The 20,882-nt window shown below is 46.8% G+C and overlaps 1 protein-coding gene across 1 annotated transcript; it reads left to right on the plus strand.

The window, feature by feature from the left end:
• Positions 1 to 257: 257 nt before the first annotated feature.
• On the plus strand, positions 258 to 695 carry LOC141043076 (uncharacterized). The gene has a single exon (XM_073511993.1). The coding sequence runs from the start codon at positions 258 to 260 to the stop codon at positions 693 to 695; it is 438 nt and encodes a 145-aa protein (XP_073368094.1).
• Positions 696 to 20,882: the final 20,187 nt, after the last annotated feature.

The following is a 20,882-nucleotide window of genomic DNA, read 5'->3' on the forward strand; positions in this document are numbered from 1 at the left end:
TTTCGGTACTCTATTTTAGTTCACTCTAGTTTGTTTTTTGTTCGTTCCGCTGCTGGGTTCTAAGAGATTTAAATTTTCCAAAGAAAATTTAAAACTCCCATTCATCGCCCCCCCTCTGGTAGACATACTACGTTCCTGCAATTGGTATCAGAGCGAGATACTCCTTGACTCTTCTCATTTTAGTCTAACAACTTTGGAGTTTAAGTATGTCTTCAGTGAACTACAAATTGCATCTCAAGGTTCCCATATTCGATGGGATGGACTATCCCTTCTGGAAGGAGAAGATGAAGATCCGTCTCCATGCTATAGATGATGATATGTGGGACGTGGTGCGATTTGGACTCATAGCCGCTGTACCTCAAGCTCCTAACGACGAAGAAAAGAAGCTCATTCAGCTATATGCTCAGGCCAAAGATGAAATTGGCGGCCATCTCAATCGAGCGCAATTTCTTCGCTATCGCCAGTGTGAAACTGCAAAGGAATTGTGGGATGTCCTCGAGAAGATCAAGGAAGGAGTCTCAACTCATAAAGAAGCTCGAATTGATACTCTACGAGCGAAATTCAATCGCTTCAAGCGCATTGGAAATGAAACCTGCCAGCAAACCTTTGATCGTCTCAGTGACATAGCAAATGAGCTTCAAGGTCTCGGCATCGAAGACATCACTGACCATGAAGTTGTGAAGAAACTACTTTGATCACTTGACAGTTCATTTGACACCCTTGTTTTGATGATTCATGAACGCACTGATTTCAAAACCCTCGACTCTGCTGATATCATGGAAAGGCTGAATACCCATGAGGAACAAGAAGAAGAGAAAAGAGATATGTATGGCTCAACTCAACGCAAAAATCATGCTCTCATGGTTGTGGCTGATTCTTCCTCAGATGGAAATGTCGAAGAAGATTCAGATGATCCAGAAAGGCTCAGCAAAGATCTCGCATTGATCACAAAAAGATTTCAACGCTTTCACAAGAAGAGCCAGTTCCAGAAAAGAAGTTCAAGAAACTCTGCGGGTTCAAAATCTTCATAAAAACCTACTGGAGAATACACATGTTTCAAGTGAAAAAGCCTAGACACTTCATTTTGGACTGCCCTCTCCGGGAAGCTAAAATCCGTGCTAGTGGGAGATATGATTCGGGCACTATCGAGGCAAAAGTAAGAGCAAGAACTATGACTCCGATGAAGAAAAGAAAACCAAGAAATTCTTCAAGAAGATGGACAACTCCGCTTCAAAATATTTGTCAAGATCTTCATCAAGGAACCCCTCCAAGTCCTCCTCCATCCACAAGAATACTTCTCGCAAAGCCAAGGCGTACATCAGCAAGGAGATGAATTCTGAAGAAGAAGAATCTTCTGCCTTTGAAGAAGCTGATGAAACCGATGAGGATTCCGAATCGGGCATGGCTGGGATAGCATGCGCCTCCTCTCCTGCGAAAAATTTCTTCGGGAACCCGTAAAGTGATGATGAAACTCCTTCCTACTACTTCATGGTAAAGGCCTCAAAAGAAAAGGTATCCTCCAAACATCACAAGGTTCACTCCAGTGATCAATATTCTTCTGATGAGAATGACCATGCTAAGTTGATCAAAATTGCCAATATTCAACAAAACTCGCTTGAGAAATTTGAGAAAACTCTCGAGAAATCTAAAGGGTAGTTGGTTGAGGAGATGGAGAAAAATCAGTCGTTGACTGAAGAGTATTCCACTCTCAAGTCATGAATGGATGAACTATCAACTCATCATGATTTTCTGTCAGCTGGCCATGAAAGATTGACCTATGATTACCTGAAAAGGAAACAGGAACTCGAGGCGCTAAGAGAGGCTCATGAGGATTTGATCAGAGAAAAGTCTCTTCTCACCCAACAACTTAAAGAGAAACATGAAGTGTTTGAGCCACCATGTTTAAAATGCCTTGAACGAACCAATGCAGAATCAAATGATGAATCATCTGTGGATGCTAATCCGTTGGTCGAGGAAAATGGTTCTGTTTCTGATGAAGATGCTAGGTTGAAGGATCTTCTTCAGACAAGAATGTGCAAATCTCTCAAAGGACATCAAACCTTTTGCGACGTTACGAAGAAATCTATTCTTCACACAAATCCCAGAAAGGAAGGTATCGGTTTCGAAAGGAAACTAAATGAAAATGGTCTTACTGGGAACCCCATCAATATCCTCGCACTGTATGGGTACCTGCAAAGAGCAAAACGCTCGATCCAGCATTACTTTCGGGATATAATTCTCTTATCCCTGAATATCCTGATGATGATTCTCTGGACAACTATAAGTTGTTCAAGAATCAACATGGCGAGGCCATTGCTCTCTATGTTGGACCAAACAGCAGAAATGCCCCCCCCAAAGAAAGCTATTTGGGTGCCTAATAAAACTATCGAAGCATTACCTGTTACCACTTTACTAACCATGCAGGCTCAAAATGCTCGATACTTCCTTGAAAAAGTTCGAGAGAATGAATACATGCATACATCATTCAATCACTATGCTCATTCATCTGGAAGGAATTTCAATGCTTATTCTTTTGACTATACTCGCACCTCATCGAGCAACAATTATACTTACCGAAAGAAATCATATCCTGCTCGCTCTACTCTTTCAAAGCCACCTCCAAAGATGTGGGTGGTTAAGAAAGCCTAATTCTTCTGCAGGACTATGTATCCGGGTGTACAGAATGGATAGTGACAGTGGATGCACTAGTCATATGACCGGAGACAAGTCGTTGTTTGTCGAACCCAACTTAACTACTTCTCCTCTAAAGTATATTACTTTTGGCAACAACAACAAAGGAAAGGTAATTGGGCTAGATAAAATTGCTATTTCCAACGACAAATCCATTGATGATGTGTTACTTGTTCAATCTCTTGGATTCAATCTTATGTCAGTCGGCAAGCTATGTGATTTAGGCATGCTAGTTCTATTCTCAATATCCAAATGCATTGTCTTCATGGCCTCTGACAATTCCTTCGTCTTTGAGGGAATTAGAAAGGGTGATCATCATATTGTGGGTTTGTCTAAGGGTCCTTCAATCCAAACTTGTTTGCTTGCAAAAGCAACCGAAGGATGGTTGTGGCATCGTAGACTTGTTCATGTAGTTATGAGAAATTTGCAGACCCTGGTGAAGAGAATCATCTCTTTGGCATTCCTGATGTAAAATTCGACAAGGATCGTCTCTGTGCTGCATGTGAGGCTGGTAAATTGGCTAAGAAGCATCACTCATCCAAGATAGTTATGACCACAACAAGACCTCTGGAAATTCTTCACATGGATTTATTCGGTCCTCAAAGTTATGCAAGCTTCAGTGGCAGTCATTATGGTCTGGTTATGGTTGATGATTTCTCTCAAACACTTGGGTATTCTTTCTCGAAGACAAGACCTGCACTCAAGATATCCTCAAAAGTTTCACTAAGAAGGCCCAGAATGAATATGATGTGCGAATTAAGCATGTCAGAAGTGACAATGGAACTGAGTTCAAAAATACTCATATTGCTGAATTTCTCGATGAACATGGTATTACTCATAAGTTCTTTGCTTCATACACCCCTCAATAGAATGGGGTTGTTGAACGAAAGAACAGAACTCTCATTGAAATGGCGAGAACTATGCTCAGTGAGTACAAAACTCCCATTCGCTTCTGCGCTGATGCTATTAACACTGCTTGTCATGTTATCAATCATGTTTATCTTCACAAGTTCCTTAAGAAAACTTCTTATGAGCTTATCACTGGCAAGAAACCGGATGTTTCTTATCTTCGTATTTTTGGTGCACCTTGCTATATTCTTGACATGAATCATTCTTCCAAGTTTACATCTAAGGCACGTGGAGGTTTTCTTCTCGATTATGGCTCAAACTCACATATGTATCGTCTCTATAACTCTCACCACATGAAAGTTATGGAAACGGTAAATGTGCGGTTTGATGAATCTAACGGCTCCCAAAAGGAGCACCTGCCAAATGTGATGATGAACCACTGATATCGGACGCTATTCGGCAAATGGCTATTGGGAGCATCAAGCCTGTTGAAGGAAATGCACCTGAGTCCTCTGATGATGATGCTCCTATGACTCGAAGAAGAACTCATCCAGCCACCGCCGAAGCAAATGCTCTTCGGAATGGAAATGTCAATCAAAATCCAAATGCCGATCAAAATGGGAATTCCGAAGGGAATGATGATCCAAATACTGATGCTGATGAAAATGATAATGATCATCACGATGAAAATCCTCATCTTCGAGTGGCAAATCGAGTTGATCCTTCACTTATCCTCGATGAAATTGAGAATCCAGGTTATCGACCCACAACTCACTCACGCACTTGTTTGGCTAACTACTGTGGCAGTTTTTCCTTTGTTTCATTGGTAGAACCTACCAAATACGGAGAAGCCAAGAATGATCTAGATTGGATGAATGCCATGCAATAGGAGTTGGTGCAACTCAAACTAAATGATGTGTCAGAATTGGCTGACAAACCGAATCCCAAGAAGCACAATATCATCGGCACAAAGGATTCTCCGCAATAAGCAAGATGAAAATGGCATTGTGGTGAGAAACAAAGCACGCCTTGTTGCTCAAGGGTATACTCAGGTAGAAGGTATTGATTTCGGTGAAACATATGCTCCTGTTGCACACCTTGAGGCAATTCACATTCTTCTTGCTTATGCAAACTTCAATGATATCTTGCTTTATCAAATGGATGTGAAAAATGCATTTCTCAATGGTGAAATTGATGAGGAAGTTTATGTTAGGAAGCCACCAGGCTTTGAACACCCTGAGTTTCCTAACAAAGTTTTCAGGTTGAAAAAGGCTTTATATGGGCTGAAGCAAGCCCCTCGAGCTTGGTATGACACCCTGAAGAAGTTTTTGCTCGACAAATGGTTCAAGCCAGGATCCAATGATCCCACTCTTTTCACTCAGGCTGTCGATAATGATCTATTCATATGTCGAATCTATGTGGATGACATTATCTTCGGCTGTACTAACAATGCTTGCAGCTTAGAATTCGGGAAAATGATGTCCGATAAATATCAAATGTCTATGATGGGTGAACTCAAATTCTTTCTCGGACTACAAATTCGTCAACAAGCAAATGGCATTTTCATTTCTCAGGAGAAATATCTGAAAGAATGCCTGAGGAAGTTCAAAATGCAAGACTCCAAAATGAAGGGCTATAAACTCTTATGCCCACAAATGGTAAGCTGGATGCAGATGTGTACGGTAAGGATTACGATCAGAAAGCTTATCGTTCGATGATTGGTTCTCTTCTTTACCTTTGTGCGTCCAGACCTGACATTATGTTGAGTGTTTGCATGTGTGCTCGCTATCAAGATGCACCAAAAGAATTGCATCACTAAGCGGTCAAGCGCATTCTGAGATATTTGGCTCACACCCCACCTTAGGTTTATGGTATCCTAAGGGAGCGCGGTGTGATCTTGTTGGATATTCAGACTCAGATTGGGTTGGATAGGAAATCTACTTCGGGTACATACCATTTCCTTGGTAGATCTTTGGTCTGTTGGTCATCAAGGAAACAAAATTGCGTATCTCTCTCCACGGCTGAGGCCGAATACATTGCTGCTAGCGCTTGTTGCACTCAGTTATTGTGGATGAAGCAGACACTGAAGGCTTATGGCATCAAGGTCAAGCATATTCCTCTATATTGTGACAATGAAAGTGTTATCAAAATTGCACATAATCCTGTGCAGCATTCTCGCACGAAGCATATTGCCATTAGACCTCATTTAATTCGCGATCACGTTGCTCGAGAGGATATTGTTATCAATCATGTCAAGACCGAAGACAATCTCGCTGATATTTTGACCAGGCCTCTCAACGAGAAAAGATTTTGTGTGTTACGATGTGAGCTAAATATCCCGGGCTTCGCAAACGTGTAGTAAGCTGGACTCGGCACCCGTGCTAACACTTCCACATCTTAGAAGGAATGGGTGCATAACACTCCAAGAGTTTGAAAATTTCGACAAAGTGAAAATTTTCTTTCTGAGAGTGAATACGTTGACGAATAACTAGACTAACTGGGTGCCACGATAATTATGCGGCGCTCGGTGTCATACGGTTCTTATACGGTGGGTCACGCCACCACAATTCTCTTTCGTTGGATTTCTCTCCGTTCGACAAATTTTGTCTTTGTCCAAATGCATTTCTCTCATAGCTATTTGCTCGAGTGTTTGTGTTTTCTGCCTGAGTGAAATGCCTAGGACCCTGTTTTCCCTCTACTCTATCTCTTCAAGTCTATGTTGTTCTGTTACAAATGCTCAAATTTTATCTGGAACGAAACTTTATCTGGTGTCCTTGACCACGATTAAGATTCGGTCCGAACTTTAATCTGTTTTGGCGAAAGCTGTCCAAAATTTGGGGTTCCGCGCCCAAGCCAGGACCACGATCTTTTATGACGGTTGCCACGTGCAATACATCACTGCCACTCCATCTATCCATTGAATCGCAATCATCTCTAGCTTGAGGCCGTTCGATCAAAATCCACTGCGTGCGGTTATTTCCATTCACATATAAAAACCGTACCGTTCTCCTTCTTCCAGTTCACTTCTCTTTCTCGTCGCCTCCTCTCTTCCGAAACCCTCGCTGCAGCGCTCCACCTTGAGCTTGATGCCGACGACCCCTTCGCTACTTAACTGCCGGAAAGAGGTCACCGGAGTCATTCCACGATGTCGTGGGATATCTTCTCCTTGCACCGTCGTAGCTGCTGCACGTCACCAAGCTAGGGTACATGTGGTTCAAACTTGGACCTCCATCCTTCACGATTCGAGTTCCTCCGTGGTTAATTTTCTCCGATTTTACCGCATATCTCAGATCTAGGTTTTTACCCTTTCTAGTGTGGATGTGGTTTGTAGTTGTTCCTCGCATCCGAATCCTTCAGATCTAGGGTTTGTGTTATGCTTCGCTCAAATGGAGTGCCTACCATGCTGTCTAGTATATTCTTTGGAGCTACTAGCTTGTTCTATACATTTCCTTCATTCGGAACATATCTCAAAGTCTGAAACTATTTCTTCCACAAAATGTTTTTGTCAAAAAATATTCACTGTGAGCATTTGTAACCCTGTCCCCATTTTCCCTCGTATCTATTCTATTTCACAGGTGTATGCATTCTATTGAAGATTCTGCTCGACCAATGAGCATGCCCGATGAAGATGAGGTGATCATGGGTACAACGGATGAATCTAAGGCACGAAATCCAAATGGCCCAATGGTAGGCCCATCCACCGGCAAAAGGAAGAGGCATGAGAAAAATCCTGATGAGCAAGAAGAAAATGCTCCAAAGAAAAGGAAAGGTGGCATGCAACCTTTCACAAATTCAGCTCAGTATATCTCTCATAACGACTACAACACAGTTCCTGGTGAAGATTCGACACAGAGAAGAAAGCGTCTGCAAAGGATACAACGCCACTGGGTGTGGAAGTGGTTTAACTACAAAATGATTCAACCTAGGTTTGCCAAGAACTTTGCTTTTCATCCTATGTGGGGTGACTATCATGACATTGGTCTTGTTAGTGCAAGTGATCCCAGGGAAAGACCACCACCTCCACCAGATGCACATGAGTCGTCTCTCAAGACTCCTAAATCTTATCCTGATGAATTGGCCAAGCGCTTGAAGAACGCCGAAAAGAGAGCCAAGAAGGCTGAAAAGGAAAGAGAAAGAGAAGAAGAAAATCGTCGTCTCATCAAATTGAACGTCGAGAAGAGAAAGGCTAATGGAAAAGCAGAATGCCGTTCAAATAACAAACATGTCCCAGATCTGCTGCTCTTAAGAAAAAGAGTGCGCCGAAAAGAAGGCCAGCCAAACCAGTTGCCAGAAATGATGAAAGTGATTCCTCCGATCAAGATGATCCTCCTCTCACAAGGGAAGAAGTTGAAGCAACTCTTTCCAAGCAAGTGAACATCACTACATCGACCATTCTGCCAGATCTTCGAGCAAGTGCAGTTCCAGTAGCACCTCCGAAGAAGATTTCTTTGAAGATAAAAACACCTCACACCACTATCACTATGGTAGACCATGTGAATAAAACTCCTCATCCTGATGCTATTGATATGCATGATCTAGTTGTTGAAGCTCTAGTTAGCACAGCCAAGCCAGGGGAGAAAATTCTGAAGCACAAGGTGAAGCAAATCAAAGCTCCTTCTCCTGAGCAAAATGCTCCAAGTGCTGAAGTTGTGAAGGAAAAGGCTGCTAAATTTGCTCTGAAAATAACTCAACCTTTGGCCTCTATGCCTCCGACCGAGCAAAATGCAGCACAATCTGCTCCTATTGCACAGGCTCAAGATGATTCTGATGCATCGCATTATTTCAACCAAGTGTTCATTATGGAGCAGCTTGACAGATTTGTGGAGAACCTGTTTGATGGAGAAGTGGCATCTTTGCCCATTCCCTCTGTAGTAATTGCTCAAGCCACTGATCTGGTTCGAGACATGAGAGATGATTCAGTTGAGATCAATGACCTCATGGCCCAGATCAATGAGTTTGACACCCATATGAAGGCTGCGAAATCCAAGTTTGTCATCAAGCAACTTGAAGAATCTTATGTGGATGTCAATCGAGCTTTAACTATCCTTCGAAACAGAAGACTAGGATTTCATTCTGACCTAGATCAAATTGTTCGCAAGGTCTGCCTCGATCATCAAGACCAAGTCACTGGCTAAAATGGTCTTGTCAAAGGGCACATTGATCCGTCGAAGCCAAAGAAGAAGAAGAAAACTGCAAGTAAGAATGCTCCTTCTCCTCCTCCGATAGAAACATCTTATGAAGCTGAGACACAGAAGAAAGATTCTCCTGAACGAGGAATTCCTTCACTGATTCATGCACCAGTTGCAAATGCTCCTACTTCGCCAAGGCCAAATGAAACAGTGCTTGTGGCCTCCCCCATTCATGAAGCAAACCCATCTCATCCAAATGTGTCAGAAGAAGGTGAAATTCCTCGGTCTGAATGCCAAGCATCACCGCCCATGTCGAACCAAATGACTCGGTTCCTCCTCCTGCACCTCAACCTTCTGTTGAAGAAGATCCTCATCTGACCATAGTGTCTGATAAAGTTTCAGTGCCTGAGAAAGTGTCTATTCCTCTCCATTGCGTATTTCCCTCGACACGGCGAAAAGAAATTCAGATGTTCGTCCTTCTGCAGCAAAATTAGTTTCTGCTCATCATTCCGACTCTGTCATTTATGGTGATGAAGTGGTTTCCATTGAAGATGAACTCAAATATCCTTATCCTCGCAAGCAACTGCCTTTATTCTCAACAGGCGTTGGCGTCAGAGGGCCGCTTTTCAATCGGAAAACTCATCCCGTTTTCTTTCAAGAGAGTCCATACAACAAGCCTCGTACATCTGAATCCCCTCGGTTCTGGACTCGTGAGCAGGCTACATATTATTCACGGATCCTTTACGACAGTTGAATTTTTTTCCTCATGAGTTCCCGGATATCGCTGCGATGAAGAACATTGGCTACTTTAATCAAGTTCTGCAAGACATTGAAGATTTTGGTCTCTCTCATGTCTTTGCATATCGGCATCCTTGGAACAGAGAGATAATCCTTCAATTCTATGCCGCTTTGTACATCTCTGGTGAAGAATCTGATAGCACCAAGTGGATCATGGAATGGATGACCGAAGGGAAATGCATTAAGTGCTCTGCTATGGACTTTGTATCTCATTTTCATTTCCCTCGGTTCGAACATGGCAAGATGGAAATTAGAGTTCACAACATTGATGCAATTTCCGATGAAGATTTCTGGTGCACAATGGATCAAGAGAAAATTCGTGACTACAATGGTCCTCCCGTGCCCGAGCATTTGACCTTTGACAATCAGACCCTCTATCATATTCTCACCTATCCCATTTGCCCTCTGGCTGGAATGAATGCATAAAATGCTATATCTGATGTGCTTTGCAACACCATTAATTCATGACATCTCCCAACAACACATACTGGTGGATTCAGCTCAGCACCCAAAAACTATCAAGGTATTTGCACCCTGGATTCGGAAGGTGGTTGACAACGCGATGAAAACCGAACATTTAGCCAAAGTCAGTCACAAAAGCTTCATTCCTCCTGTGCGTGATACTCTGAAAGTGATGGAAGATTTTTCTTCGAGAAAAGCACCAGTGTCAGGTCCTCCTGATTATCATAATACATTTGATGGGCCATAGCTACCTCAGCGTGATAGACAACCGAATACTCAACCTCCTTCACATCTTGAAATGAGCTTGCACACCCAACAGCTTTTGCTGAAGCATATGGCTGAGGATCGCCAAGAGAAAGAACACCTGACTGCCGAACTGAATGCAATCAACAACCGAACAAAACTTGTGCACATGATCACGGCTGAAAATAAGAAGCGCCTATGGAAATTGCTTCAGAAATTCTTCTCCAAGAAGCAATTGAGCAACTCTGATCTCAAAGAACTCTATGCGTATATTGACCAAGGGTTTTCTACTGAAGATTTTCAAGATCGCATTACTCCGCCTCTGCCGGCTCATGAGCCAACAACTAATTTACTTTGGTTGCAGCTGCACAAATTGCTCGATGAATTAGAAGCAACATCGCCCACAGAGAAACCTGCTGAAGGAAATGTGTTGTCTCGCAAGAATCAACAAGCTGATCCCACTGTGCCTTCATCCTCCCAGCCTCAAGCCAGCCTTGAAGGAACTTCTGCTGCTGCTGTTGACGATGAAGATGTTCCAGCCACCTCCAAATCAGAAACTTCTTCGGGAAGTTCTTCGGGCGATGCCTCAAAGTGAATCAAGTTCATGTCATTTTCACTCCATTCGTCACCTTTTTGACACTAGTTGACAAAAAAGGGGAGAATTACATCGAGAGTTTCGATAGATTTGCTCTGTTGGATTTGGTCTCTGTGTTTATTTGCTCTGGTTTATGAGACTTTCGAGCCCTATGCCTTAAAGAATATTTGTGCTACTTTATGTGCTCTAATGTAAAATCAAAACTTCGGTGTTGTAATATTGATAACCCCGCCTACTGCAATATTTCTCTCGAAGCATTTTTTGCAGGTGAAATTATTGGCAGAAGTTATGAATGATTGCACTATATACTCGATGGATTATATATCATCAGTGCGAATCATTACCTCGAATGATTGAAAGAATCCTCCGTATATGGAAATGAATTGCAAAAAATCTTATTTCATATCCTAAACCCTGCATACATATAGGGGGAGTATATTTCATCATCGAGTCAAGTAACGCAAGTTCACTCTTGTTCAACTTACATTTCATTCATCTATCTTCACTTTGATGATTACCTGTTTTGTCAACAACCATCCAAAGAGGGGGAGATTGTTGGTGCAATGATTGGCCCCATATGTTTTGGAGTTTGTTGACATAAATAGTATGGGACTTATGTGTTTGCTAGTGCACACAGAGTACCAGGTCCTTGAAGTATCAAGGAGTTTGATGCAAACGACGAAGATAATCTCCCTGCGTTGCAACGAAGGTTATCACTGAAGATGATGCTAACAAGAGTGACCCCTAAAAATTGCTGAAGATCAAGCAATTTGTTCGGTGCCAGTTCAAAGAAAATGACTGTGCTCGAGGAAGAACGAAGACACACAAAAAAGACACATCCGTGAGATTTTGGGCCGAACGAATTTTTTTCTGTCATGCTTATGACACTTTTATGACGATAATTGTGAAAAAACCCGGTATCATCATAGATGTGGTGGGCTCCTACTTCTATGACAAAAAATCATGACAGAAAATGGGCTTTTCGTCCTGGGCTGGCCGGAGACGCAGCTGCATGACATTCTTTGGGCCGTCCATGACGGAAAAAACCATGGTAGAAGCGAGGGCGAGGGAATTATCAAGGAGTTCTAGGTGACAGTGGGTGGTCGGGGCCGAGCGATGCGCGTTTCTCTTGTACACGTACGCGCGTGAGTGCGAGGCGTTGGGCTCTAACTAAACCCAAGCGAGGTGTTCGCCTACTGAACCCGAGCGGTTGCACTGCAGGCTACGCGTTGCTGAACCCGAGTGATCGATCGATCCCTGGCTGTTAACTGAACCCGATCGAGCAATTCCTTCGGTACTGCTGCTAACTGAAGCCGATCGAACCTACTGCCTCTTGATGAACAGTGAGCGTTGTTGGGGGTTGGATGAACAGTTCCCGGTGGGGGTTGGATGAACAGGACCCCATGGTAGTAGAGGCCGTTGCCGCTGGATGAACAGGACCCCGATCGAGCCAGTTGGGAGTGGATGAACAGGACCCCGTGGAGGGCTGGTTGAACAGCAGCCGGTGGAGGGCTGGTTGAACAGTAGCCGGTGGAGGGCTGGATGAACAGTAGCCCGTGGAGGGGTGGTTGAACAGGACCCGTGGAGAGGGCTTGTTGAACAGGAGCCGGTGGAGGCTGGATGAACAGGAACCTGTAGATGAATAGTAGCTGGTGGAGGTAGGAGGGAGACGCCATGGATGAACAGTCGAAGATGGAGGCTGGAGGAGGTCAACGGTGGATGAATGATAGCCCGTGGAGGCAGTAGACGGTGGATGAACAGTAGCCCGTGGAGTCCTGTTTTGCGGTACGCCATACCCCTCCCGATGAACAGGACCCCCGTTTCGACCGTAGTGCTCCAACACAAGTCCGTTTCCTCCATTTTGCGGTATGCCACACCCCTCCAGGTCAACAAGACCCCGTTTCGACCGTAAGAGGTCGAAGAGAAGTCCGTTTCCTCCGTTTTGCGGTACGCCACACCCCTCCCGGTGAACAGGATCCCATTTTGACCGTATGCAGTCAAACACAAGGCCGTTTCCTCTGTTATGCGGTACGCCATGCCTTGTTTCGACTATTTCGTCCAAGCCGGTTGGCTCCCGATGAACACAACGCATTCCGTTGCCTCCCGATGAACACGACGATGCAGTTTCTCCGTTCCGACGCAGCCGGTTGGCTCCCGATGAATAGGACGCCATCGCTGCCTCTCCATGTACACAAGCCCTAGCCGTACGTATGCGTGAGTAGGTGTTCGAGACCCCGCCCGTACGTACGTGGCCGTATTTACTTTCTTGCACCCTGACTGTACGTATGTGTACATGCTACGTCCGCGCCTCCACTACGACACGTGCCCTTCCTTACTCGGCCATGGTTCATCGCTGCAACCTGCAGACAGACTGATCGACCAGTATGTACGTACACGTTCGCGACCAGAATGACAACGCTACGTACGCATCAACCAGGTGGGTGCCGACTGTCGGGGAGGATAAGGAGGCACTTCCTTGCGTGCGAAGTTATTGCTGGTGGGTCCCAGCTGTCAGGGGGAGAATCATTTTTTTTGCCCGTAATATGGACGCACTTCCTTGCGTGCGAAGATGTAGCTTGTGGGTCCCAGTTGTCATGTGGGAAACATTTTTTTCGTGAAATATGGTAGCCCGTCTGGTCGGTCCCTGCTGTCAGGTGGAGGAATCATTATTTTGCGCGTAATAAGGTTGCACTTCCTTGCTGCGGCCGTGGACTCAGCTGTCAGCCTCTCCACATACAGTACTCTTCCAATGGAAGTCGTTCCTCGACCACATTGACCACGCCGTGCCGAGAGCACCAAGGCGGTGGACGACGGCGACGCCTAGGAAGGGGTCGACGCGGAGCCGGGGAAGATGTGGTAGTGGATGCCCACGCGGAGAGGAGTACGAGGGTTCACTGGTTCGGCTGCAGTGTGAGGCTGCCGTCGCCATAGAATAACATGGGGTGTGGGTGAGTAGAGGGATGGCCTGGCCAGCGGTGGGAGTAGTAGGGGGCGGTGAGGCCTCCGCGGCTGCACAGCCGGCCACGGGAGGCAGGAGCAAGTGGCACGACCAGCGCTGGTTTGGGCGGCTGGAGCAAGAAGACCAGAGGTTGAAGAAGCACTACGGCCGTTGGATGGACATCGTACAGTCACTGGAGTTAGAATCATTGATATTGACTAAGTGGACAAAGCCCTCCGTCCGCGTCAACTTAGTAGGCCCATAAGTCAGCCTCCCACTATGGTGGCTCCCAGCTAGCAGGGGGTATTCATTTTTTGTGAGTAATAAGGAGTCACTTCCTTGCGTGCGAAGATATAGCTGATGTGTTGGGGATATTACCACTAGGCGTAAACCAGCCAGGAGAGGCCGGGTTAACCCCATCAGTAGTTCATCCGTATCTGAAGTCCATGAAGACAGACGGTGACGCTTTATGAAGGCCCAGGGCCCAAAGCCGGTTGAAGGCCTGTAGACATAAACCGGCATTGATATGTAAACTTGTGTTGTAAGATAGAAGTAGCAGAGACCGAGCCGGACACGATTATGAGCCGACCTCGGGATTCTGTAAACCGACGGGCGTCAACCCATGTATATAAGGGGACGACCCGACGGCGGTAAAAGGTCAACAGACAACAACTCGAGACTTAGGCAAAGCGTATTCGCTCCCTGGTCATCGAAACCCCAGCAATTCCATCACAACTAGACGTAGGCTTTTACCTTCATCGTAAGGGGCCGAACTAGTATAAAATTCTCTTGCGTCCCTTGTCCGCTTTAACCCCTTTAAGTTAACACGTAGCGATGGCTCCACGACTAAGTCCTTTCTCTAGGACATCTGCCGTGACAAAACCACGACAGTTGGCGCCCACCGTGGGGCTATCGCACGATGCTTTCAAGTTCTTGGAGGGAAACTTCGAAGGACTCAAGGGTTACGTTGTGGGCTGGATGACCAAGAGTCATCGCGGCAAGCTCTACATCGACGATGCAGGCTGGGGCCCCGAGGCTGGCTCAATCGAGTATGGGTACCGGGTCCCCTTTGGTGGCATACACGTTTTCATTGGCAAGATCGGCGAACCGGGCCCTGAGCCGAACATCTGCACCGACCTCGTCGAAACGGCTCAGCGTGCGAGATCTGCCCGGGTCAAGCCTGTCATGAAGCGTGCCTTCGTGGGAGTTATCCATGGAGGGGAATCTGAGGATAGATCGGAATCTGGTGGTGAGACCGTCATTTATTCCGGCGACGAGTCATCGACCGGAGAGACCGAGTCGTTATATCAGTTACAAGATGGCCGGATTGGGGGCTGTTCCGATGGTGACAGTACTCCGGACCCCTTTGATCTGCCAAACCGGGTTGCGATCTTCATGGACGGTATGCAACCGACGCTCCACTCTCCGACTGCAATGGCGATGATTTCCTGATCGACAGCGGCAACATCGGTCGGGGTAGGAGGCCCTGTGCAACCGCCAGCTTAGGTTCTATCGGATTTGTTTGATGCGTTGGCAACGCTGATGACGGAGGTTAACCCGGCGGATCAGGATGCACACAATGCGGAAATCGTGAAAGTGAAAGATCAGATCACCCAGGCCAAAGCCGACTTAGCAGCTGAGGATACCAGGATGGCCGTGGAGCGGGCCGCTTTGGATGCACGAGCTTACCGGATTATGCTGGATCAGAGTGCGTCGAACGAAGTCCTGAAGAGGAGGTACAGATCTCGCCTGCCACCGGTTTATGACGCTAGAAATCTCTTTAACACCCCAGGAGCAGGAACCAGTAATCCGCCGGTGGTAAACCGGGCGGAAGCACCTGGAGCAGGGGCGCCGGTTCAGCCATGTTTGGTGGATCCGCCTCGTGAGAACAACATTGTAACACCGCATGTCCCCACGCCGCCGGGTCATTACTCTAACCCGATGGACAACATTGTTGCTGCCGCTTCACGGCTGGCGGCCATCCCGATCGAAGGCGATTCTCCGGCGGCGGTCGAGACGCGTCGGGTTAAGGAGCTTCTTCAGACAACTTTGGTTCAACAGGAGGCTTATTCATGTAGTCGCGATCGGATTCATTCCACTCCCTGTCCAAGCTGGAGTTACAGCAGGCGTATGGATGAACCGGCAGTGTCAAGCAATGCGCGGAACCGTGATCCGCCCCGTGGCAATAACCCGGCGGGTGGTGCTGGTGATGCTCAGGATGTGGTGGACCGTGCTCGGGCACGCAGAGAGGCCGAGTTAGCGGCGCAGCATGAAGCCCGTCAGCTTACTCCGGTTCGTCCAACCACATCGGTGGAACCAGGAGTTACCTCTTGTTCTTTGGGAGTGACGTGTCTCGTCCCGGCGTTGCGCAATGTGCGCCTGCCCAAGGATTTCAAGGGCCCGCGCAAGGTGCCGAATTACACCGCCATTTTATCCCCTGAAACATGGGTCGAAAGCTATGAGGTGGCCATGGAGATGCTGAATGTGGATGATGCGGCATGTGTGAAATACTTCACCATGATGCTAGAAGGGACGGCCCGCACTTGGCTAAAGAGCTTACCGGCTAATTCTATCAGGTCATGGGCCGAGTTGAGAGCCCGGTTTATTCAGAATTTCAAGGATACATGCAAGCAGCCAATGTCAATTGTGGACTTAGCTGCCTGTGTCCAGGAGGAAGGATAGTCAACAACCCATTGGGTGCGCCGGGTTTCGGAGATTTTGCATTTGTCGGACCGCATCAACGCTGACACCGCAGTTTTTAACATTGGAAGGCAATTGCCGGTTTGAACCCCTGAAGTTGAAGTCGGGACGGCTCAAACGTCATTATAATGACATGGGAACCCTCATGGCTGCACTGGTGAAGTATGCCGACTCTGATAGTACCAAGGATCCCGAGTCTGACGATGATAAGACAGGGAAGGGAAAATTGAGCGGCAATGCCAAGGGGCAGCACCACAACCCGACGGGTCATGGAAACGGCGGCAAGCGTAAGGCGGACCACGGTTTAGACTTTGTGGCTAATACTAATACACATGACAAGGGCCAAAGGCGTATGGGTAAACCGCCCTAGCAGGGTGGGGGGCCAAGTCCTAATCCGAACCGTTTGTCTTATCTGTTGAACCAGCCCTGTCCAAAGCATGGGACGAAGGAGATCCCGTCCACGCACCTCTGAAAAGATTGTTACATCATGCAAGAGTTCAAAAATTCTGATTCTTTCCGGTATGATCATGGACCAGGAGGCGGTTCGGGCCCCGGGTCTCATGGGCTGGGTTATGGTGGAGGAAATTCCGGTTCAGGCTTCCACGGTAATCAGGGTGGCCATAAAAATCAAAGTAATCAAGGTAACCAAGGTGGCTATAATCATCCGGGCAATCAGCAGCAGCATCAGTTGGGTTACCAGAGCAACCCGAAGTAGTTGAATAGCGGACAGTATCATGTCTTCACCACTAGCTTGGACAAGCGCGATCAGAAGCTTCATAAAAGGGCGGTGAATGTCATTGAACCGGCGGTGCCCCGTTATTTGCGCTGGTCCGAGCAGCCGATTGTGTGGAGTAGAGAAGATCATCCACCCCGGGTTGACAATCCGGGTCATCTGGCTCTGGTGGTGGCACCTCAGGTGGGAGGTTATAAGTTCACTAAGGTACTCATGGATGGAGGGAGTAGTATCAATATCCTTTATTATGAAACTTTCCGTCGCATGGGGTTAACAGATAAAAATCTTAAACCGTCCAATACGGTGTTCCATGGTGTGGTGCCTGGTAAATCGGCATATCCTATTGGTAAGATAGCTCTAGAGGTGGCTTTTGGAGATGAGCATGACTCAAGATCAGAAACTTTGACCTTTGAAGTGGTGAAAATCAAAAGCCTGTATCATGCCCTGTTTGGATAGCCAGCTTATGCTAAGTTTATGGCACAACCTTGTTATGTCTATCTGCAGCTCAAGATGCCGGGTCACAAGGGAACTATAACCATGCATGGAAGCCGTAAGATCGCTCTGGCGTGTGAAGAAGGTGATGCGGCTTATGCAGAGTCGGTTTGTGCAACAGAAGAGTTGAAGTTTTACAAAGACAATGTTGATCCGACAGATATGACTTCATTAAAGAAACCAACTACAAAGCATGATCCGGCCCTAAACTTCAAATCGGCTGATGAGACTAAGCTTGTTGACTTCGTGCCCGGCGATTCGTCCAAGCAATTTAGCATCAGCGCTAACTTGGATTCGAAATAGGAAAGCGCGCTCATCGAGTTCATCCGTGAGAATCGGGACATCTTTGCGTGGAAGCCTTCTGACATGCCAGGTGTACCGAGAGAACTTGCTGAGCACACTCTCAATATTGATCCAAAGTATAAACCGGTCAAGCAGTTTCTCTGCCGGTTCAATGAAGAAAGACGCAAGGCTATTGGAGAAGAAGTAGCCAGACTCTTGGCAGCTGGATTTATCGTTGAAGTATTCCATCCTGAGTGGTTGGCTAATCCGGTGCTGGTCCTCAAGAAGAATGGCACTTGGCGTATGTGTGTGGACTATACATATCTCAACAAAGCTTGTCCAGCAGATCCTTTTGCCCTTCCTCGTATTGATCAAATTATTGATGCTACGGCGGGTTGCGAGCGTTTAAGCTTTTTGGATGCATATTCTGGTTATCATCAGATCAAAATGGCAGTTAAGGACCAGGAGAAGACAACCTTCATAACTCCCTTTGGAGCCTTCTGCTATGTGTCCATGCCCTTTGGGCTCAAGAGTGCCCAGGCGGCTTATCAACGGTGTGTGCAGAATTGTCTTCATAAACAGATCGGCCGCAATGTTCACGCCTATGTGGATGATATTGTGGTAAAATCAAGGAAGAAGGAGACATTGATTGATGACTTGAAGGAAACCTTCGATAACCTGTGGGTTTACAAAATGATGCTTAATCCGACCAAGTGTGTCTTTGGTGTACCTGCAGGCAAGCTCTTGGGCTTTTTGGTGCCTAACAGGGGCATTGAAGCTAATCCGGAAAAGATCAAAGCCATCACCTCCTTGGCTAAAGCTAAGTGTATCAATGATGTCCAACGCCTGGCAGGCCGGATTGCCACGTTGAGCCGGTTTGTCAGTCGCCTTGGTGAGAAGGCCATCCCTTTATATCAGATGCTGAAGAAAACGGATAACTTCGTCTGGAGTGACGCCGCTAATGAAGCATTCGAGGACTTAAAGCGGCAGCTGGCTAATCCACCGATTCTCGCTGCTCCAGTGGACAAAGAACCACTGTTGCTATATGTGGCAGCTAATGCTCGGGCTGTTAGTGTGGCTATTGTGGTGGAGCGCAAGGAGGCAGGAAAGGAATATCCGGTTCAACGGCCGGTCTACTATATCAGTGAAGTACTTATTGAGTCCAAGCAGAGGTACCCGCATTGGCAAAAATTGGTGTATGGGGTTTTTATGGCAAGCCGGAAGCTTAAGCAGTATTTCCAAGGTCATCCCATCACGGTGGTCAGCTCTGCTCCGTTGGGAGATATAATCCAGAACAGGGAAGCAACTGGCCGGATTGCTAAGTGGGCTATAGAGCTCGGGCCTCACGGGTTGAAATACATACCCCGAACGGCGATCAAATCTCAGGCACTTGTGGATTTCATCAATGATTGGACAGATTACAAGCGCCAGAGGAGAAGCCGGATCATACTTATTGGACTATTCATTTTGATGGGTCCAGGCAATTGGAGGGCTCGGGGGCTGGAGTCGTATTAACTTCCCCACAAGGTGATAAGTTTTGTTATGTTCTCCGTTTAATGTTCCCTTGCACTAACAATGCAGCTGAATATGAGGCTTTACTCCATGGTCTTCGGATGGCTAAGGAGATGTACCTAAGCCGAGTTAAGTGCTTCGGTGACTCGGATCTGGTGGCTCAACAAGTGTCCGGCACTTGGGATTCCAAGGACCCACTAATGGCAGCATATCGTCGTGAGGTGGATATTGTTGCTGGTCACTTTAAAGGTTATCAGGTGGATCATGTGGACCGGCGGAAGAATGAAGCGGCGGACGCTTTAAGCCACCTGGCTTCCAAACGTAAACCGGTTCCACCTAATGTCTTCCTAGATGTTTTGCATAATCCGTCCGTCAAGCTCCCTGGTGAAGAGGATTTGGCTCTTCCTGATCCGGAGGCTCAGTTGGTGGCGGCTCTTCATGTTATCCCGGATTGGACATTTCCATATCTGGCGTATATGAACCGGGGCGAGTTACCAGAGGATGAAACTTTGGCCAGGCAGATAATCCGGCGGTCCAAGTCCATGACTATTATCAATGGAGAGTTACATCATTGTAGTGTGACAGGGGCGTCTCAACGTTGTGTGTCTCCTGAGGAAGGCCGTGAAATTTTGCGTGAGATCCACGAAGGAGATTGTGGTCACCACGCCGGTTCAAAATCTTTGGTGGCCAAGGCGTTTCGTCACGGTTTCTATTGGTTGATAGCTCATGCTAATGCCTAGGACTTGGTCAAAAGATGTGATGGCTGTCAAAAATTCTCAAGGCGCGCTCATGTACCGGCTCAAGAATTGAGGATGATTCCAATCACCTAGCCGTTTGCAACTTGGGGGCTGGGTATGGTCGGGCCTTTCAAGAGGTCCAAGGACAAGAAGACCCACCTTTTGGTGGCGGTTGATAAGTTCACGAAGTGGGTGGAGGCAGAGCCAGTTAGTAAGTGTGACGCAGCCACGGCGGTTCCATTCATCAAAAAGGTGATCTTCCGGTTCGGCTTTCCACACAGCATTATAACAGACAATGGTACCAATCTGTCAAAAGGTGCCATGAAGGAGTTCTGTCAACGTGAGCACATCCGGCTTGACGTGTCATTAGTGGCTCACCCACAGTCTAATGGTCAAGCGGAGAGGGCCAATCAAGAGATCTTGAGAGGCATCAAACCCCGGCTTATGGTTCCTTTGCAACGGACGCCGGGTTGTTGGGTTGAGGAGTTACCTTCTGTGTTATGGAGCATCAATACCACACCCAATAGATCGACAGGATACACACCATTTTCATGGTTTATGGAGCGGAAGCAGTTCTTCCTAGTGACATCCGTCATGACTCGCCTCGTGTAGCGGCATATGTTGAAGCTGACAACGAGAAGGCACGGCAGGAAGCTCTTGACCTGTTAGATGAGGAACGTGACATGGCGGCAGCCCGTTCGGCGATTTATCAGCAAGATCT

The sequence above is a fragment of the Aegilops tauschii genome, chromosome 3 (assembly GCF_002575655.3).
Source record: "Aegilops tauschii subsp. strangulata cultivar AL8/78 chromosome 3, Aet v6.0, whole genome shotgun sequence".
Taxonomy (NCBI): domain Eukaryota; kingdom Viridiplantae; phylum Streptophyta; class Magnoliopsida; order Poales; family Poaceae; genus Aegilops; species Aegilops tauschii.

Bases quoted from the DNA above. Each gene is read 5' to 3' on its own strand.
- LOC141043076 (XM_073511993.1), top strand. From the start codon at position 258: ATGGACTATCCCTTCTGGAAGGAGAAGATGAAGATCCGTCTCCATGCT.